Consider the following 21,910-nt stretch of genomic DNA (forward strand, 5'->3'; position numbering starts at 1 on the left):
CAGAAAAATTATTCCCCATAAGTTATGTTATTAGAGTTTATCACAAACTGTAACACCATAAAAAAAAACTCTTAAATAGGTACAATCTACAAAATTTGAAAGAGTACTCTTGCAGGAAAAGGTAGTCTATGATAAATTTGGAAATTTTTAACGTAACTTTAATTACTTTATTAATTTACAACCAGCGCAAAAATGAAGCAATAAAACCTCACACACATACAGCAGAGGCTGTATTAGCGTATTGAAATTCAAAAGATAATTCATATTCGGCCATGTCAAGGGCAACTTCACAGCTTTCCCTCACAACACGACTATCATCGTGTAAATACTGTTCAAGTGCTTCCGTGCAGGCTTCTGTTGCAATAGATCCTAACGCTTCGGCACATTCATGTCTCACCATTTCATGTTGACTTATATCAGATAAGCAATTTATTAAAGCAGGAATGGCGTCAGCATTCTGTACCTGGCCAAGAACAAAAGCCACTTCGTGGCGGAACAACGGGCTCCCAACAGATAGTCCTGCGGGCAAAAGATTTACGCATAAAACTTTTTTTGTCTTCACTTATGTTCATGAATGCAAGTAAAAAATTATAAAGATGTTACCTTCGCAAAGAGCTGCAATACTTTCTTTGTTAGAAAGGTCTCTTAGCGCAAACATGGCTTTGTATCTTTCGAATAATGTTTCATTTTCATCCAACAAAACTGACCTTAATTTCATAACGTCTAGGCAATCGGAAGGAGGTGCAGGATCGACCGACATGTACATACTTTTAACACTCTTATTTTCCTGAGCGAATTTTGCCCACTTTATTCTATCTATCGCAAGCTGACAAGTTTCAGCCACTTCCTGTGCTGAATCGGAAGTATAATCTTCGAGAATTTCTAAAATTCCTTCGGAAGCGATTGCACCTAAAGCTTCAGCTGAAAATCAAGAAGTTAATTGTTATATCACTCAAGTAATTATAATGTTCATTCTTAAAAAAACAGTTTACCTGCCTCATGCCTAACCATTGTATTTTCTTTTATGTTTTTAAGAACCTTAATAAGCAACGGAATTGCTCTTTCGTCTTGCATCTGACCTAAACAATATGCTAACTCATGTTTTAATAACGATGAAGAATCAGTAAAGCAATCACTTATCATTTTTATAGCTGTTTCTCCACCAATATTCTTAAGAGTGAACAACGCTCTAAACCTTTCTTTCAATGGTCTTGAAGTATCGCTCAGTACTTCACCTATTTTTATTATATGTTCGTTAGAAAAATTCATTTCGATTTATGTTAAAAACATCAACGATAACTGTATCACTACATTAATAGACTACTGGAAAACACCCTTTTAGATTAACTTATGTATGGAATCTTGACATCTACCATGCTTGCAATCTTGGTTGTGCCTAGTGTGGATTGATACCAATTACATCACTAACCTAACCTGACAGGTAATTAACCACACATTCAGTAGCCGCACTTTATAAATTTAACGTGAATAATTTATGTATAAATGTGTTTTAACATTGTTTTTATAATACAAATATTGCAATATCTTTGTAAACTGGATGCTAATTGCATTTTTAAAATAAATAGTGACTATTGTGCGAAATGTAAAAGTGCATATATGTAATTACATTTACTTTCTAATTGATTTGATAAAAATGTCATAAAAATTCATTAAAAGTAAGCGTGAAATAAACATAATAGTAAGACTTAAATTTTATAGGCTTTAGATTACAAACACTCAACGGAGTGGAGGGTAGTTCCTCTATAGTGAAGTTTTCCTAACCAATTACATATTTCACTAATTTTAGCTTCCAATTGGGTCTATTTCGTACACTCTACTCTCAGTCCGAAACCTTAGAGTTTGTATCGGACGCAATCATTCCACTTTTCTTTAGGTCAACTTATCTTCTTCCTTTGGCTTCCCAGTCTAGGATCTCTATAACCGATCTTCCTTTCTTTTTTTCGTAAACGTACCAGATAAATTTCTTTCGTCTGCACATTTTTGGAAACATTTATTCTCTTTATTTCTTCGTTTTTAGTTTATTAATTTTTTTTAATTTGTTGAGCCTTGATATACCTGATTCCTCGCCACGGTAGCCAAGCGGTTAGAGGCGAGGCCTGCAAAGCTAATTTGTATTGTGATACTGGGTTCGATTCCCGGTCTAGGACTTGGATTTTATTTAATGGTTAATACGAGAAATTTAATAGTAAAGTATATTTGCTAATCGTCTCCGTCCAAGACACCTAATTTGGTAGTTGGACGTAAAGCCGGCCAGAAAAAATAAGCATTACTTTTTACCTGCTGCCCTTCTTCAGTAAACTATCCCGATGCCAAGAAGCTTTTTTCCTTAAAGCGTTATTGAAGGTCTAATACTCCGTGGCATATTGGCATATTGTAATATACTTTGTAAGTCAATACCTGTTGTATTTTAGGTACTTTTTAGAATATTGCCGCTCTATAATGCGTGGTTTAGATGTCCATTGCATTTTTTTAAGTCCCTAGTGGATGAGGACTAAGAATACATCCATAGTACACTAGTACATAGTAAGAGGCGACTAAAAGAATACCCGAGTGCCACTATCCGTGGGATGGGGATCCTTTTCCTTTTTTCCTCTTTCCTATTCTCTTCCAACCTCATTATAACCTTTTAAATACAACTCTCATTACATACATTAAACTGAAATTTAAGGAGATTGGTCTCTCAGGTGGAGGCAACCCATCTAAGAGAGAAAACAGAAAATTCCGTTCCACCTGGTAGGGGTTGATGCATCGTGTCAGCCTTCCGACCATCACAAAATACCACTATTGCTACGAAACTACAAGAAAAATTATTGTTGAAACTCTTATTCACAAAAAACGATCAGATAAAAAAAAAATTCCCAATTGGGATTCGTTTCTCTTTAGAATAATTAAATTAGTTAGAAAATGGGCATTATTCATTACGCAATTATTATACAAATTTTGCAAAAGAATTTATTATAAATTTAAAAAATACATTTTGAGTTTCATCCAAAATCCTGATAGAATGTCATATTAATTGCCTTCCAAATGTTTATTTTTATTTTATGAAAGTATTTTGCCAACCAAAAATTAATTCTTTTGTTGTTAATTTGTTTTTATGTTAGTAGCTTAAATGGTCAAGGTCCGTGTGGGCCAGGATCGACCATTTTCAACATTTTTGTTAGTTTATTTTTGAAAGTGTGGTCAGGTCGTACTTGATAACATCTATGATTTTATCCATCGCAGCTAGCATGTTCATTGTTTACCCCTGACTAGTTTCGATTTTGATCCATCTTCAGATTGAAATTAATCAGCTTGGTGGAGATTTCGTTTTTACTTATGTTTCCGTTTCCCATTACACTCGCTAATTCATATTAAAACTTTACATTGGCTCATATTCTATGGCTTACTCTATCAAGAGATCCACAATAGATCTTTTACGTCTCAAATTTTTTTTAGTTTTTAATGATGCTTCCTCATCAATCTACTAATAATTTAAATATTTTCAACAAAATGCTCGTTTATAAATTTGTTCATTGTTTCGGTATAACAAAAATTCAGTAAATCCTCTGAAACCTCTGGTTAATGTCGTAAATTTGCGAAATAAATGGATTATTTCAGGCGAGGTCCTTAAAGTAAATATGTATTATGGTAATGGGTTCGATTCCCTAGCTGGGTATTAGAAATTATTTAATGGTTAATGAGAATTGAAAAGTAAATTATGTTTGCGTCACCCCCGTCCACATCCCCTACTTTGGTAGTGGACGGAAACCAGCCTGAAAAACGAAGGAGTTAGTTGTTTTATTTTAGACTTCACCGCTTCAAGTGCAGCAAGTTCTTAAGTTTTATTTACAATTAGAATTATTAAAAAAACAAAAAGAAAAATCATTAAAAATTAATTGAGACTTTTTTTTAACTGGAATGTTTGGTTTATGCTGCATTAACGAGAAGAAAAGAATAATTAGGTAATTATCTTTCTAGCCCCAATCATTATTTCTCTGTATTACGGCAATTTTGGTAGAGCTCTTGCTACCCTAGATTGCGGCTGTTTTCCTAATTGCTCACAAATGTAATACGAAACATTCACAAGTTTACGAAGATTAACTCCTGAAGAAATCCCCATACCGTCCAACATGTAAATAAGATCTTCAGTAGCAACATTTCCTGACGCTCCTTTTGCATATGGGCAACCGCCTAAACCGGCAACTGATGAATCCACAACTGTAATGCCCATCTGAATTAAAATAAATCATTTTATCATTAATATAAATCATTTTATCATTAAAATAAATCATTAAGCAATAACCATCGTGAGTCAAAGCTGGAGTGCCCATGTCCATTTTTTCTGAGATGTTTTCATTTTTAACTTTTTTTAAATATACAATATTTTGTGCCACCGATTGCTAAAATTTTAAAGTTTGTGTCGCACGATTGAAAAAGCATTAAGGGAACAAAGCGGGCATCCCAACTTGATACCAAGTTACAATGCCCACTTTTTCGTCTTTTACTTTTTTAAATTTTCTCTTCGTTTCGTGCTACAGATTGAATAAATTTCTTTAACGCAATATTAAGGAAGTTACTTGGGAAAAATTGTCAGGCACTCCCCGAGGGTGTGCCTAACCCATTAAATGATTCTCTTGATTTTTACATATTAAGATATTCTTAAATATATAGGGTGATCCATTTAGAACGCACCAATCGCAAATAACTTTTTAGGAAAGCGAAATTTCGAAAAAAACCCACGAAGTAAACTATATGTTTTTTTTTTTGGTCTAGTTTTCAAATTTACTACTCTCGATGCTGTACCACCATTTTTGGGGGAGTTACAGCCAAAAAGCTGATCGGTTTTCATAAGGACCACTGGTTTTGACAATGATTATGAAAGCTACCTAAAAAGTTGTGAAAAATGACTTTGAGCCGGTTTCGATATCTCTAATATTTGTCGAGATATTTAAGATCAAAGTTACAATTTAATCTATTCGTGAACGGTTTTCAATATTAATTTTTCCACCAGAAATACACGTTTTGGGAGGCTTAATTTTGCAACACAAACGTTGAAATTCTGCAATTCAGCGACACTGAATTGATGAAAAGAATATAAGAAAATTTTAAAAACAAAAACGTGAGCACTCTAACTTTTTCTTTAAGTTTGAGTGCCCATCACAGATTTTTTGCACATAAAACTGCTACATTGTGCGCACAATTGAGTGAGTTATTAAGGAAAACCAAAGTTATTAAGGAAAAAAAAATCTTGATTATTTGTGCCACTTCTCTTTAAAATTACATAGTTCTTTTTCTGAAAAATTATGTTCTTCTTATGTTCAATACTAAATATAAGAGCATCTTTTTATGAGCAATACCAAAAATAGAGATCCAATTGTTGCTCATGCACTAATTAGTCTACTGAGAGAAAATATTTTATTTGGTGAGGGAAAGCTTTTCTGACTAACTTTCATTTCGGTAGTACAGTATGTATGGTGGTACTAACGGTTGAAGAAGAGGCATTTTGAAAGGTTCAAAAAACAAAAATGTGGGCAAGTTTGTTCATTTCCTAAATAATGTTCCCAACTAAACGTCGAATGAACGGCGCTGCTCTCATGATTTACTTGGTGGCGAAGGCCAATAATTGATTTATTGGAGAACAACATTGGTAACTTCACTAACGAAAATGTATCAGTAACTACATTTCCTTGTTGCAGGAACAATGTTACTTGCAGTTGTAAACTTCAAAAAGTTATTAAAAAAAAAAGAGAGAGAACATAACCTCCAGCTGAAATTTTGTTGATGGTGGCACAAACCGTTACTTACAATGTGCGAAAAATTGGTGGTGGGCACCAACTTGATGCACATAAAACATAGCCTTATAATTGCAAACATGTATCATGTACCTGAAGAGCTACAACTATATTAGCCAATGCTTGACCGTAAGTGTCATGAAAGTGAACGGCTAATTTATTTGCAGGAACCAGCTTTAACACTTCTTCAAGCATTCGAGTTACACTCCCTGGAGTACCTACTCCAATTGTATCGCCTAAAGAAATCTCGTAGCACTGCATATCACACAAGACTTTCGCCAACTGTTTTGAAGATTTTTGAAATTACTCATTTTGTAGTAATCAACATAATCGTAAATAAAATGAATTAAAAATATTAGCTTACCTCGGCAACTTTTTGTGGATTAATTGGCCCTTCATAGGGGCATCCAATTGCACAAGAAACATAACCCCTAACACTAATATTTTGATTAAACGCGACTTTTGCCACTTCCTTTGCTTTCAAAATGCTTTCTTCAATTGTGCAATTGGTATTTTTTCTTGTAAACGTCTCTGAGGCTGCTGTAAAAACTGCTACTGATTTCACGTTACAATCTATCTAGAATTAAGAATTTATTATAATTTTTGTGTGACCGATGTTTGGCCTCATATAATTTTAACTAACTACCAAAAGAACAAGTACAGACAAAAAAAAAATCAAGAATTTTATATAACGCCCAGAAATAACGTGAATAAGTACAAAACAACTTCAATCTCGGCAATATTTCTGTCGTTATTTGCAACATTAACTCATACAATTTTTGTGACAACTGAGAATATGAACATAATCTAATGCGGTGGATAGATTTACTCCACTTTTAACTAAATTGTAGATAATTTTAATAAATAATTGTTTTCAAATGAAAATTAAATAATTGCTAATAAATAGTGTACAAAATAATACTATAACTATAATGATGATACTATAACTGAACTCATTTCTTTTGAAATGTAATGCTTATTTCTAAATTACTTACTGCAGATTCCAAGCCTTTTATGTTAGGCGTAAGAACAATGTAATTTACATCATTTCTTTTATCCAATCCGTTCATCACTTCTTTATGGTCAGCTAGCTGAGGTACCCATTTTGGCGATACAAAACTTAAAACGTACCGAAAATAATAGGTATTAAAAATTTGTTTTACTGTTATTACCTTGAATCATTTATCATTCAGTCATGTGTATTGGTTTTGTAACAAGGAAGTAAACCATGCAATTGTCAACGAAAAGTAATTGTGTCATCAGTTATTATACTGCTGATATTTTACCCATCACAGAAAGTTTAATTTTCTTATCACTGACTTATTTTAGAGTTCATTAAGAGTTGGTAACATTGTACTTGGAGCGAGTGTTGAATCTCTTGAATGCAGAAGATGATAAAACTTAAAGCAGTGAAATTAAAATTCTGCACATCATTGCAAAGTACGTCAATGAGAACACCTACCAAGTATCAATTTTTCTATTTTGAAACTTCAGCAATAGTTAGGAATATTCATATTATTAAAAACATCCTTGACGTTTTCTGAAACAACTATTTCTTATACATATAGTATTTACCTGGTAGTTTCTACAGTTCTCAAGCCGGCATCTATTAATTTATTTATTAAATTAAGTTTAATCGAGGTAGATATATTTTTTTGCTCATTTTGAAGTCCATCTCTGGGGCCAACTTCGACTACAGTCACTTTTTTTGGCCAATTATTTCCAGTATTGCTCTAAAAATAAATCATAAATAATTTTGAGAATAATGACACAGAACAAAACAAAACTTTGAACAAATATATCGCACTGCGATTGTATTAAGGGACAATCTTAAATATTGAACAAGATTTCGACTAAACTAAAAGTGTGAAATACATAGGGTAAATATGATGCAGTTTATAAAAATACTGCAACCTAATGAAATTTAAAAGATAGTAAATCAATGAGTTTTTAGGAATAAATTCTTTACATAAACTTCGAACATATAATTTTACTAATAAATGTATAGAAGCACTATACTATCTAGTTTTAAGTATTAAAAGATAAAATTTCCGAATTCCTAGCAGAAGATATGTTCATTCTTCAACTGAAGACTAAAGAAAAAAGATAAATTCCGAAGACATGTTCACAAATTAAACTAATCTGTATTCAAAAAAATTAAATAAAGTTCTACAAAAAAGTAGTCTGACTAAAAATAAATAAATGTAACAGCTAAACATTTTTTCTCTCTCATGGCTTTAGCATACCATTTCTAATAGTTATAAGAAAAGTGGCTTTTTCACAAATATTTTACTGAATTTCGGTGGTTATTTAATAATTACTCATGTCACCACTACATTAATGATAATATATAATTAGATCCAATACACATTTATTTCACTCTTACTTTTCTTTGGAACCCCTTCACTCTCAAGTACGAACTTTCTCAGATCATTAATAATTGCTGCATTACCTAATTTCAAGGATTTTCTTTTTCGATAACTAGGTATTGCACCTTGTTCGCAAAATAGTTAACATTAATATTTGCTAGTTGAACCTTTTAAACCATAGTTGATAAAAAAAAACACGAGTTTCTGTTGAGGTATTTATTGCATGTAAATTCAAATTTTTATAGTAAATATTTTATATGAAATTTTCTTGCTATATTTATACTTATAGAATTTATACTTCGTGATTCAATAGCATCTTTTACTTACTTATTATTTTCAAATTAAAAAAAAATAGATTTAGCTTTTAATAGATGATCCATCTGCATTTCGAAATTCTGGTTCACAGTTAATAATGTTCAACTTCTATTGCTCATCAAGTTTAATTGTATTACGTTCATAAATAACTTTTGGGATTGTATTTCTTGTGAGGTTAACTTAATCATCTTTAACCACACTTAGTATTATGTAGTTTCTATAACATATGTTCTGGTTCTGTGCTCTCTGCACATCAATGGATAACCTATGAATGCCCACTTTGTAATTTAAAATTACCCTTCCATTAATTAACACAGTAAGTTAGCTTACGCTTGAATTTGTTGAGTATAATTTCTCATGAACTCTTGATGTGCGGTAAGATTCATTTCTGGATATCAAACGTACAAATATCATTTCTGGCCGTACGTGCCTAAACATTGTCAATACTAACTACTGTACTATTTTTTTTTTTTTTTTAACTGATTAGGTTCAGTAAGTGTTCAAGGGCCCCAGGTCAGTTGCGGTGCATTGCATTGACGCAGTCAGTGTGATCCGAACGTTTCTTGGATTGAAAGAAATTGATGTCGGCTTGTAAATCACCTTAAATTTCGTATCAGTATTGTGGTGCTCAATAATTTAAAAACTGTAAATCGGCATTTAATCCTATGAGTCCGGTTGTCAAAATGGACTAATTTAGTTTTGCAATGTATTATCTGCGTATGGAGTGCAAGTTATTCGTCAAGAATAATTTATAACACTTTTCTGCAATATTTTTGCATGAAAATATCTTAATTTTAAGGATTATATAACTGAAAACTTGAATTATTTATTAGTCCACAATCTATGACCTTGTGCCTTTGTGAATTTTTGATTTGAAGGTTGTATGGGTAATTTTGTCAATCGAAACATACCTAAGTGGTGTGACACTGTTGTTTCATAATAACTATGGGAACCCGTAGTTGTTTCATTTTGAGTTTATCTGGGCATTTTAAAGCAGTTCATATTTTATTTATTATAAACCTTACTTCATTGAGAATTTAACTAAAGTTCACTGTTTAAGGCAATTGTAAGTTAAACATAGAAAAAAATGACTGATGAAGAAGGAATTGGATTTATTGGTGCTGGAAACATGGCACAAGCCATTGGCTTGCGTTTAATAAATGAAGGTATTTATTTGAAGATAGTTGGTAAATTGTGAAAGTAGTTGATTTACATTTTTAACATATAATGTTATATTTTAGGTGTGCTTAAAGCTTCAGAACTCATTGTATCCGCTCCTTCTCAAAGAAACTTGAGTTTGTGGTCAGAAAAAGGAGTGAGAACTACTACTAATAACGGTAATTTAGTCGTCCCAGTACGTTTATTTTCTTCGTTCCATCACAATTCATCTTGATGTATATTTTTCATTATTTTAGCTGAGGTCGTGCGATGCTCGAAAATAATATTTATTGCAGTAAAGCCTCAATATTTTGAAGAAGCAATGAAATCACTTTATGTAGAATTGAATAGTGAATATGGTGATGAGTTGTTATGCATACAGTCTTTGAAGATCTTTGTCTCAGTTATGGCTGGAAAAACAATTCATTATATTTCTGAGGTATTATTTTAAATGACGAAGTTAAAAAAAAAGTATTTTCACTTGAAAACACATGAAGCGTTAAACAATTTTAAGGACTTATTTTATGTAAATTGTTTCTGAATTTACAAAAAAAAATACGTTAACCAACGTATGTTTAGTGTAATTGTTTATAAACCTGAAGTAAAGACTATTGTTTTTACAAATTTAAAGACAGCATCATGTAATGACTGCCTGCTTCTAATTTTTAACATAGGTAAAGAACGTGTAGAATACAGTACTGAGACATATTTTCTATTTAAAAATTTTCAGACAATTAAAAGCTCTGCTGCCCAAAGTTTTTCGAACTTTAGAGTAATTAGGGTAATGCCGAATACTCCGTGCCAAGTAGGAAGTGGTTGTTCAGGTAATTTTTTCTTTTTATAATGTTATAATAACAAGAAAAATATTTTCAGAAATTGGGAATAACAAAGTTTATTTTAGTGGATTGCATTTTTATATAATAAGTTTCTATGTTGGTGAAATTGCGGGTATGAAGAATATTCATTTTCCAGAAGTATTTTTTTAAGTTTAAGTAGCTAGTTTTATTTATTTTTGTTTTGAGAACCTATGACACGTTAAAAACAGCATTTACGAAAATTCATATTTTAATTTTTTTTTAAACCATATTTCTGAGAAAATTGGTTTTATGGAGAACAAGCAAGGTTTCGCCCGTTTTAGAATATTAAATCATTGTAAGTTATTGCTAGATTTTTATGTTTGAAGAAAATAAAGTTTCGGAGATTTTTCCTGTTTTTCGAAAAAGGCACATTTGGTAATTTTCAAATTTAGAATTCTCTGTGGTATGTGCATTTAAGAAAACAATTTTATTTGAAACAGTTTCCCGGAAAAAAATATTTTTGAGGGGGTGGAGACAAAAAAAATAATACAAAATTAAGAAAAATATGCTAAAAAAATTTGCCTTTACAAGTTCGTGAGTTTACATACATAAATTTACACATATATATATATATATTTAAAATTTCCTTCTTAATAAAAAATATAAAAGTTCCTTGTAAGGTAAGCTGTTGACATTGAGAACAATGCAATGTGATGTAGATAATAATGAAAATTAAAGTATTAAGTATTTAGCCCTGATGACAACCCTGAGGGACTGAAACGCTGCTAAAATAATAAAGAATTGAGACCATTGAACATGTGTATGTTTCTGCCTACCCAAAAATATTTATAAGAATACCTGTTCTATAGTGTAAGAAAAGCATTCAAAATGAAATTTCTGTACAAATTCAGACAAATTCAAACTTTGCCCAGGTTTTTCATAAACTAAAATACATATCGAGATTTTTTAGTAATGTGCTATGATCCAGCTGTACCTAAGGAATATGTGGACCAAGTGAAAAAAATTATGTCATTTACTGGTACTTGCGACGTTATTCCAGAACATATGTTTGATTCTGCCGCAGCTGTGTGCGGAAGTGGACCCGCTTATGTAAGTGCATTTTAAATTAAGTAGTCTTAGTTCATATGGTGATCATATGAACAATACCTGAAGATGCTGTATTGAAAGTATTTTACTTCCCAGAGAGAAGGAAACCCTGACGGGGCAACTTACTAGCGGTTGGTCGGCTGTGTGATTTTAATCCTATATGTGACCCAAGCACTAACACTCCAGAGTTTCCTAATACTTTGAGTTGCCCATAATTGTGAAAGGAATCATATTGAGATGTGGCAATAACGTTGAGAATGCCCAATTTTACTCGAACGTACCTTTCCATTGCCATCCTGGAAGAAGCCTCAAATTTGATAGTAAAATTCTTCTGGTGTTCTAAGATTCTACAGTGAATATTTCTTAAGGGCACAAGAGCTTTTTACGATTTATACCTATTTTATTTGAAAATTAATACAAAACTATGGTTCTGGGGATCAAGGGGAATGAAACAGCCGATCAGCTGGCAGGTACAGAGCTAACACTCCTTTCATTGGCCCGGAACCTGTCGTGGGGATCACCAAGGGTGCAGTTCTTGCAGCTCTTAGATATTGGATCTGGAGAGAGCATGAGAAGAACTTGGTGATCTGTCCTGGGTAAGAGTATGATGCCTTTTTTCTGTGTAAACAATAAGGAACGAAGAGACTCTGATTATAGGCACAGGCCTATTCATAGAGCATGGTAGGTTCAGGAAACATCTGAACAAGGTGGGCTCATCAGTTCGGAACCATTATTCAGATAGTGTCAGGAAGAGGAGGACTCGGCCTCTCACATGCTGCGTTGCAATCGAACGTTTGCGCTATGAAACCTTAGGAACTTTGAGACCAAAGCAGATAATAGCGCAAAAAGAACTAGTAAGGAAGGTCCTCAACCTTTTTAGTAGGAGAGATTTCATTAGATAAAATCTTAATCTTACATTCATCATCAAACCGTTGGGTGCAGAGAATTTGACTTCAAATGTGTTCCTGTCTCACTCTATAGTTGTTTCAGGGATCGCTATCACTTTCGCGCTGATATTTTCTTGACCTGACTGTGTACCTTTTGACAAATAAAATATTTTTGATAATAAAAATCTTACAGCAGTTATATTTAATGGTTTTAAGGTATATATGGTAATAGAATCTCTGGCTGATGGTGCGGTTCGTTGCGGAGTGCCAAGAAATGTCGCTTTGAAATTAGCTTCTCAAACAATAATTGGCGCTGGCAAGATGGTTTTGGAATCAGGTAAACACCCGGGACAATTGAAGGATGAAGTGTGTTCCCCCGCTGGGACAACTATTGCAGCAGTACATGAACTTGAAAAAAGTGGAATGAGGTAAAAAATTGTACATGTTAAAATCTTAATATTTATGGAGAATTTATAAAAATTTAGGTTTATATGAAATCATTTCTCTCAGGTGTGCTTTTATGAATGCAGTTGTAGCAGCCACGAATCGAAGCATCGAATTGTCAAAATTTCTCCCAAAAAAATAAAGGTTATATAAAAATATAACGTAAAGAATATAGGGCACAATTATTTTCAACAGAAAGGTGTATGTTTACAATACATAAGAAATAATTTTGTTTTTACCTTAAAAATTAAGTATTTTTTAAATTAAATCTATCTTGTTACTTTTTCAGTTTAATGGAAACGTTTAACATTTATCCGCATGGTTAGTAATTTTTTTAAATTCTATTTTATTGTTTTACATACGATTTAGAAATCTCTAAATGAGACCGTTACTACCTTTATAATAGTAGAAGTTATGACAAACATATTTACATTAAGATTACAAATTAGAGCCCCATACGTACAATCTTTAAATAAAATAAAATAAGCTGTTCATATATTAAAACTGTAACATCTTTATTTGGAATGAAGGTACACAAGAAATTTTCCCCAAAGGTTAAAAAACATAAATTATATTTTCTAAATCCTATGTTATCCAGATGATATATATTCCAAACAGGTAGCAACAAAAATAGTATCCAGGAATCGGTTTAATCATTTCTAAACGGGCTAAACTATATGAGTTTATGTAGCTATTTCAGGTCGGCAGGTAGATACAGATAGTTTTTAACACGTTAAACGAGTTTGAACTACTGAATGATTAGATTAACGTAAATAAAAGAGAAGGGGACATTGAAACTCTGATTATATTTATTTTCTTTTTTCCTATATTATTAATAGATAAGATTACTTTTGTTTTAGTTACAAATTACCAAGATCCAGCAACTAGAACTCTTAGAAGTCGGTAAATCACCTTACTCATGTTTTTTTTTTTTTAAAAAAAAATCTTAGTGTGTTATTTTATGTATGTATATTCTCCTAAGAATAGTAATAATAATAAAACAAAAATATTTTATCGCTTAATCCCAATATCCCATCAATTAAAGATATCCGACTAGCAGGTGTACCACAATATATACTAAACCAAGATAATAGGAGATCACCAAGAAGATCCAAATCTCTATTCACAGATACGTTTCGAGCTTTTGAACCTGTCAATTTAATAAGCGCCCTTTGAAAAGTCTCCATTTTACAACACAATATTTATTTTATTTTGCGCATCGACTTCGTTGGTCATTAAACGGTTCAAAGCTGCTAGTAACTAGCTGCTTTAGTAACTTAAGGATATTAAGCTAGAAGTGGAACCAAAATTCACTGAAGCGGAATACTTTATTGCAGAATTTTCATTATGAAAAATATTTGACACTAGATTATAAATAAAAATATAAAAAGAAAACTTATCTAATACTTTTGTAATTAACAATTCAGCCTTATTTTAAAAAAATATTTTGATTATAATCCAAAATTATGTTTTGCCAGTCCATTCAAAACTACTGTATGTTATCTCATCGTACTTATTTAAACTAGCAATAACAAATGTTTTTTTTGTCATTGTTCCTAATCTTGCATGCATAATAATATCAATCAATGATAATTCAGTTTCTGGTAAAACACATACCACAATAAAGAATGCATGAAATTTTATTGGTTCGCCTGGATATACGAGAAAATCACCTCCGAATTTTGATCCTGAAGTAATAAAATAATGTTTGTTTGCTATTAGATCTTTAAAGATTCTATACTTTAATCTTTCCTTAGGGGTTCTAGGATAATCCCATTTTGCTGGTACGAAGTCCTCTTCAGTAAACCATGGATCAACTAAAAAAATATAAAACATTTTTTTATTCTTTCCATTAATTTTTGCTTAAAAAAAAATAAATTTTAGAACATAGAGCAGCAACGTCACAACTATTATCTTTTTTCCCCCTTCAACTATACAGTTTCCAACTGTTTGTGACAGGGTGAAGGCAAAAAATCTGCCTCTGAATTTCAAGCTCTCGCAAATACTAAGTTAACATGGCAAGTTTCTGCATCGTTCGATATAAAACGATCCGAGCTGTCCACACACAGTCGGCTCCACAGTGACCCACAATTTTGATATCCTCAATATGAATCGTCTCGCCAGCCATTAGTTCGAGCTTTTTTAATAGTCTGTTGCCCTTAATAATACAAGGAAAGAAAATTCTCCTTTTTCTTCATCTACAATTTTATAAAAATCACAGACGTAGAAACGTTAAATTTATAATGACCATTCTGCACTACATTAAGTTCAACAAATTGTTTTGCACTGCTCTAATTTAAAAAAACAAAAAAATCAAATGATTATTTGAGTATTTACTTACTAAATGCACAAAATTTACCTGTTGGTATTTGAGTGAACACATTTTCGACAAGATTTTCACTCGTCTTTTCTAATTCTGCTTTTAATATTGCTTCTTTATCAATGCTAACGGATTCTTTGCAGCTAAGTTTTCTTTTTTTCCCCTCTATTATCCTATCGATCATTCCTAGCACTTCCGTTTTCCTCTTTTCCTCGTAACATTCTATCTAAATTAAAATGACGAATATATTAACAAGTCTTTTATATAATAAATAATAAAATAAACTCATAGAAAAGATACCCGACACTCTTATTTTTGTTGGTTGAAACAAAGGAAGCACAAGCATGAGCTAGCCTCATGGCAAGTTTGATTTATTTTAATTTAGAGCAATTTCGGAACGATACTCGTCAAAAGAGATTGTTTCATAGCATTCTTGTAGAGAATCTGTTTCCACTTACAAAAATATCATGGATTAAACCAAAGACAACAACCAGCGTAGCTCATAAAACCATGTAATAAGCATTATCGATTTAATGTTAACGTTTATTAAATAATTTTACCTGCACAGATTTCAAAGATCAAATTGAAAGAGTGTGAGAATACATGCATGAATAACACCCTTTTTTTGAAGTAGAAACTGCAGGTAACTCTCACTGCCAATGCTGCACTTGCTGACATACAAAGCACAGGTTTACCACTCTTGAGACGTTCTGCTCTTAGATGAAACTCACTTTTCGGATAATTCCTGGCTTCACAAATTGGATACAACTTTACCTCCATCACATCCTTGCATAAAAACTGAGAGCAGGTACGATTTACATGAATTAACAGCAAGTTTTATCAACATGCGCTCTAGTTGTAGAAAAATTCAAGTTGTCTCAAACAAACGACAATACTAAATTTGTTAATTGTGGTTTTGTTAGAAGACATGAAGCTCTTTGCAGTCTAGCCAAAGTAATGATGGTCATAATTTTCGCGCTGATGCTTTTGAATCATTTAGGTGTACATTCCTTTAAACCGTTCCGTTTTTTTCGATAAAAACTATAGTTTTTTAAACCTTTGGTATTTAATTATTAATAATTTTAATTAAAATAAGAAGGAAATTATGTTCAGTTCAAATTACAAGGGCTAGTCAAATATTATAAAAATATGAGTGTCTAGTATAATGTATCAAATGTTACATACTTGTTCTTTTTTAACTTTTTCCACATAAGAAGCATATTTTGCTCTTACTTCAGAAGTTCTCGCTGCGTATGGATCTTTATAAGCGTAAACTTTTCCAATATTTTTTTGGAGTATAAGAGTTACTTCTTCGGGCATCAATTTCAATGGTAATCCATTGATAATATCTTGCCTAGGTAAATGTGAAATACACCCTATTAAATGTCCTAATATACCATGTTCTTTTCTTAGTAAGAGCCACTCTAAAAATAAATTTAGATCTAAGTGCTGATTTGATAACCTTAATTTGTTAATCTGAAGTGTATAATGAAGCAGCAACGAAGTGTTCGAAAGGAACATTAAAATTAGAAAATTCATTTTAATAAGTAACTAACCTTTAATATTCCAGATAAAAGCATTTCCATTGAAGAAAATTATTCGCAAAGGTTCTCTTCTGCTACTTTCTCCGTTCATATTTTTTCATGAAAAAAGTTTAATAATAACTGATGCTAAACAAAAAAGCCTTTGTTGTATCGTGAATTGGATTCTATTCGGCGAACCATTGTGAACTCTAGGCTCGGTGTATAAAAAACCACAAAAGAACCTCCTCTAGCAATGATTCTAAAAAATATCGATAATTTTAGCATATGTTTGATAAACACCTGACATCATTCTATTATTAGTCTTACTAATAATCTTAAGTAGTTATTTTGTTCGTGTGAAGAGTATAAAAACAAAAATACAAATTATTACCTTTAATTTTTAATTTATTAGTATTGTTATTTAAAATAACTATGTTTTAAAAGTGATAGTCAAGGGGTCCTCAGGAAAGCTGTTATGTGTTCTTAGATAAAGCTCTGTGAGCACATTAAGTCAGGCAAAGATGGTAATCAGAAAACTATGAGAGATCCTTAGATGAAGTCTGTGGAAAAAAGTAGCAAGGATTATGTATATAGCCTAAATGAATCAATGAGGAGAAAACTTTATAGCTATCGCCATAAATGCAATTTCCTGATTGCAAAATTACAGGGACATTGTCTATTGCGCTGAGAATCTTCAAGAAAGGGAAATCTTCACTGGGAGCTTTTGTTGAATGAATCAATTTACTAGAGAGAGATTGAAAGCTATCTTCTTGTTGCAAGAGCATAGTGACTTCGCATGTTGGCCTACCTGAATGACTCCTGAAGCTGTTGTTGGGAAAGGCGTCTATATTAAGAGTGTCGACGTCAACATTGCAATTTCTCTTGGAAGCACTGCAACATCTTTCAGTCTAAAATCTTGGACCAGTTCTTTGATGATTTTTTAGTTTAAAGAATTGTTCAATAACTGTACCGCAGATTAGCCATACGTTCAATAAAAGTAAAAAAAGTAAAGTAATTGTCTATTTTTTCAGACGGGCTTTACGGTCAAGTACCAATTAGGTGTCATGGATGGAGTCGATTAGCAAACGTACTTTACTGTAAATATCTTTTATTAACCTTTAGATAAAATCCAAGGCCTAAGACCGGGAATCGAACCCAGAACCACAATACACATTAGCATCGCAAGTTCATACGTCTAATAACTTATAATTATGGGTATAAACAGAAAGAAGAATAGCCACTTTTGTAACAGCTAGATGGTAAGGCTATGGAACCGTATTGCAACATCGTCATCATCCTCATCGTCAATGATGCCGCAAGAAATTGGGAGCAGAGGTTTCTAACAAACTACTCCCGCTTAGTTTTGGAATCTGAACATAATGTGGGTTGAAAAAGGTATGGAAGATAATTAGGAGGCCTACAACCTGGCTAAAGAAAGGAATTTTCGGACATCTTCTAGTCTCGAACCATCTTGTAAAATTTCGTCCATAACTGTGCAGCTATTAAAAAAACGAAGCCACGATTTCAACTGTAGAAATATAACGGGAATGAACATTCTCAGATACTTCTGGGCGCACCAGAAAATACCTATACAACATATTTTATTGGCAGAACTGAAGTCGTTCTAATGTCACAGGGCATTGCCTTGTGCAACTTTTAAACAAGATAGGACTAGATGGGAAGCAGCTAAGAAGGGAAATGTCAGGAAGTTGAAATCCGTGAATCAATTAATTCCATTTCATTAAGAGATCTAAGCGTTTTGAAAATTGTTTACTTTGTTGGGCAGATTTTGACGGCCAAATAAAAATATTTCTTTTTTAAAAACGTAATGTTATAAATAACAAAAACCTTTTATGATAAAACTGTTTCTATTCGCATGAAATTTAAATTTGTTTATTATAGTGGTATATACACAGAATGTGAATCGAATATTTAATGTTTAAGAATATTAATCCACAATTATTGTAGAATCTGTTCAATTTAAAATTTGTTTATCAGTAACCAATAGTTTCTGGCGTTTTGAAGATTAATAAAATATTTTGTAAAATTTTATGACTTTTTCAAGATCGGAAAGATTTCTCTTCCAAGGATAATTTTATATATCTATGTCCGGCGATTAGAAGCTGAAGAGGCCTAGAAACCAGTTGATGTGGGCGAAATCCGCAAGAAAGAGCTTCACCTCTAGGAGAGGACTATAATATATCATAATTGAACAAGAAACAGATATCCATTTATCCATTACTGAGTTTATTTTATAACATACATTATTTATCAGTTTAAGATCAGCTAATAGAATTTTAAAATTAAAAGTTCAAAGTCTTTTTGGCTTTGAAATGTAAGCTTATTACCTATAAAAGACATATGTATGTAATTACATTTTATTTTGAACCTTATAATTAATTTTTTTAAATGTTACATAAGAAAAGTTTTTTTCAAAAAATATTCATCTAATAATTGTGCTCATATTATTTGGAATTATGGTCACCGGAGATACACAGACAAAGTAAGAAGTGAATCTGGCTAAATTCCTCTTCATGTAAATTTGTAATTTCATTTAAGTGAGGTAGTCTAATAGAAATTGTGATGACTTAATATTATTTCTTTAAAAAATTTGTTTTTTTTTATTTTTATTTTGCCTGAACGTATTCGTAAATTATCAATTGTACTAGGTAAGTTTCTTGAAATTTTTTTGAAATTACCGCTCTTCTAACCGGTATTAGGTGTTTACTGCTTAAACCAACTCTATACGCACATAACGGTACCAATTGTAAACAGCTGGTTTTTAAAATGTCGTAAGGCGGGTAGGTTTATAATTTATGTGGTCTACTTTTGAAGCAGTGTAAATATCTTTTACCACCTTTGTACATACTTCGAATGTGTTTTTTATTCCTAAATGCTGTAAAGTGCATAATTATTTTATATTAGTTCATGATGAATACAACAATAGAAGAGGTTGAACCAAAAGATCATTTTGATGAAGTATCCACAAATAGTTACGTTTCACTTTCAGACGATGATAAAGAAAGATTAATTAATGGTAGAAATGTGAAACTGGTAGATGTAAAATCGAAATTATTTAGCTTGGGGGCAAATGCTGTCAATGTACCCAATGCCTCTAGCCAAAATGTTGGAGACTGTAATGCATTTTGTCCCAAAAATTGTCCTGTTCACTTAAATTTACAGGGCAACGACAGGTGAGTTGTTTAGTTTCGTATGTAATTTGAATGAATCATTGTTAGTGTTTTGAATAGGTTAAAAAAAAAAAAAATCAGTACACCTGCACGTAATATTTTGTTGACCTATTAAATTTTTCTTTCTTTTGAAGTTATGCATCAAATGTGCATTTTAATGCTTTTGTTTGAAATTTAAAGTGGCTACTAAAGTTTTGCAAGACATCACATGATACTTGTTCTGAAACAATTATTAATCAAAATTTGTGGTGGTTTCAGTTCAGTAACATTGGTGGAACATTGTTGACTTTATGTCTCAGTTTTTAAGGATTTAGTTATCTAGAGTTGAGTAATAGGCCACACGTATTGTTCATAAGTTATACTCCCCGAAAACAACTCACATCAGCCCTGATTCAAGGGAGCTACAAACCGAGGTATAAATCTGATCACTAGATCTAAAGGAATTTGCAAGTAAATTGTACCCATTTCTGAAGGGAGTGACTCGGGATTGCCCCTGCACAGAACGTCTTAAATGTAGCGGGCCACCAGGTTTATTATCAGGCTCTACTGTGGTCTGTGAGCCTTTTTTTTTTTCTTTCGGATTAGGATTTTACAAGTTGGGCTACAAATCTTGTACGACCCTAAGAAGCTATTGTGGCTCCCTTAACTTTCAGTGCCTTTCAAAGAGTGAGGCGACAATATAGTCTACAGATTGTCTGTGCGTGATAAAATCTAGAGTTTACCTAAAACTCTAAGGCACCACGATAGCCGAGCGGTTAGAGGAGACCCCTGTAAGGCTAATATGTATTGTACTGGGTTCGATTCCCGGTCTTAGGCCTTAGTTTTTATTTAATGGTTAATATAAGAAATTTACAGTGAAGTATGTTGTTTGCTAGTCGCCTCCGCCCACGACACCTAATCGGTACTCGGACGTAAAGCCCGCCTGAAAAAATAGGCAATAACTTTATTTTTTTACCAAAAACTCTAGCCCTAGATAGTTGCACATATCGCTATAAAAATGTTCAAGTTTGGATACCTGACTAAAAAGTTAGTCCATTCTTCCCAATGTTATAAAATCGTTCAATTCTGACTTATTTGTTGTGAGTAAAAATTAATCTAGTCTAAAAAATAATTAACTTAATTATTTACAAGATCTTTTCGCTATCGTCATACATTATGGGCCATATATTTGTTTCGATTGGAGCCTACTGTTAAATTGTCTAATACCTTTAAAAATTATCTTCAGTGGTTTTTAAAAATTTATAATGTTTATAAAAAGCTATTAATTTCTATGTGAATAAATTTTATTACTTTAAAAGTCTGCTTAATTTATGAGCAAGGAAAATGATAAATGTAAGCAAGTATTGTTTACCTAAACAATTAATATTGTATAGGTATTCATGAAAATAGGTGTCGACCTATGTTTCATTTAGAAATTTGAATAATAACTTTTACTTTTGTAATCATGACACATTTTTATAGTTTAGCCCTTACCTCAAAATTTATACAACTTCCTATTAAAATATGCTATCATTATGTTTACACTACAAGCACAAAAGCATAAACACTGATTTGATTATTAATGCATTGCATAATAGCTGCTTTATAGGCCTTCTATAAACTGCCCATCTTATTATATGTTACGCATATTCAACTTTCCATGTACATTACCAAATGTACCTAGCTTCGACTTCTTTTTCCCCTAGTTACATTAGCAAAGTGAAATTGTCCGATACATGACACATAATATTAACTTTCACAGTTATTTCCCGCATAACAAGAACCTTGTAAACGCTTGATAGTCCCTACTGAACTTAGTATGTAATACATAACCTAGATTACTTCCTCTATTTTTGTTTATTCAACATTGACTACTATTCCATTATTTTACTCAGGACTGTTTTGTTGTTCATAATCTATTCTTTTGATTTTAATTTAAACTTGACCTTTATACCACTTATATTAATTATTGATATAACATTTTTGATTATGAATCATCACATTTATATTCATATGGATAAACTG

The 21,910-nt window shown here is 32.0% G+C and overlaps 5 protein-coding genes across 12 annotated transcripts in view; 2 read left to right on the plus strand and 3 right to left on the minus strand.

The window, feature by feature from the left end:
- Positions 1-142: 142 nt before the first annotated feature.
- nero (deoxyhypusine hydroxylase nero) lies at positions 143-1,419 on the minus strand. Its single transcript, XM_074136967.1, has 3 exons — positions 993-1,419; positions 604-921; positions 143-519 (listed from the first exon to the last, which is right to left on the minus strand). Exons 1-3 carry the CDS (start codon positions 1,267-1,269, stop codon positions 209-211), a joined length of 906 nt encoding a protein of 301 aa, XP_073993068.1. The 5' UTR covers positions 1,270-1,419; the 3' UTR covers positions 143-208.
- Positions 1,420-2,947: 1,528 nt separating this feature from the next.
- Positions 2,948-8,968, minus strand: Hmgcl (hydroxymethylglutaryl-CoA lyase). Its single transcript, XM_074136966.1, has 6 exons — positions 8,810-8,968; positions 7,371-7,528; positions 6,791-6,914; positions 6,160-6,372; positions 5,889-6,077; positions 2,948-4,234 (listed from the first exon to the last, which is right to left on the minus strand). Exons 1-6 carry the CDS (start codon positions 8,915-8,917, stop codon positions 4,004-4,006), a joined length of 1,023 nt encoding a protein of 340 aa, XP_073993067.1. The 5' UTR covers positions 8,918-8,968; the 3' UTR covers positions 2,948-4,003.
- Positions 8,969-9,505: 537 nt separating this feature from the next.
- Positions 9,506-13,764, plus strand: LOC141458678 (uncharacterized). Its single transcript, XM_074136970.1, has 9 exons — positions 9,506-9,645; positions 9,721-9,816; positions 9,895-10,076; positions 10,368-10,461; positions 11,405-11,544; positions 12,645-12,856; positions 12,939-13,073; positions 13,162-13,193; positions 13,733-13,764. The coding sequence occupies exons 1-7, from the start codon at positions 9,567-9,569 to the stop codon at positions 13,012-13,014; spliced, it is 879 nt and encodes a 292-aa protein (XP_073993071.1). The 5' UTR covers positions 9,506-9,566; the 3' UTR covers positions 13,015-13,073; positions 13,162-13,193; positions 13,733-13,764.
- Positions 13,765-14,181: 417 nt separating this feature from the next.
- Tsen34 (tRNA splicing endonuclease subunit 34) lies at positions 14,182-21,689 on the minus strand. 2 transcript variants are annotated; one of them, XM_074136964.1, is made up of 6 exons: positions 21,380-21,689; positions 16,749-16,974; positions 16,378-16,616; positions 15,753-15,990; positions 15,232-15,414; positions 14,182-14,689 (listed from the first exon to the last, which is right to left on the minus strand). In XM_074136964.1, the coding sequence occupies exons 2-6, from the start codon at positions 16,825-16,827 to the stop codon at positions 14,337-14,339; spliced, it is 1,092 nt and encodes a 363-aa protein (XP_073993065.1). In that variant the 5' UTR covers positions 16,828-16,974; positions 21,380-21,689; the 3' UTR covers positions 14,182-14,336. The 2 variants fall into 2 exon arrangements, with proteins under 2 accessions (XP_073993065.1, XP_073993066.1); XM_074136965.1 differs by lacking the exon at positions 15,753-15,990 and having other exon boundaries at positions 15,232-15,418.
- Positions 18,816-21,910, plus strand: part of LOC141458671 (proton-coupled zinc antiporter SLC30A2-like) — a 40,169-nt gene continuing 37,074 nt past the window's right edge. For 2 of the 7 annotated variants that reach the window (XM_074136956.1, XM_074136955.1), the window contains exon 1: positions 19,476-19,909. In XM_074136956.1, the coding sequence (XP_073993057.1) occupies positions 19,644-19,909 (266 nt within the window). In that variant the 5' untranslated portion in view covers positions 19,476-19,643. Of the gene's footprint in view, positions 19,219-19,473; positions 19,910-21,910 lie in introns of those variants that run through there. The other 5 variants (XM_074136958.1, XM_074136957.1, XM_074136961.1 and 2 more) reach the window with 4 other exon arrangements.

Source organism: Rhodnius prolixus, unplaced genomic scaffold, assembly GCF_049639745.1.
Source record: "Rhodnius prolixus isolate KJV_2025 unplaced genomic scaffold, Rpr scaffold_5, whole genome shotgun sequence".
Classification (NCBI taxonomy): Eukaryota; Metazoa; Arthropoda; class Insecta; order Hemiptera; family Reduviidae; genus Rhodnius; species Rhodnius prolixus.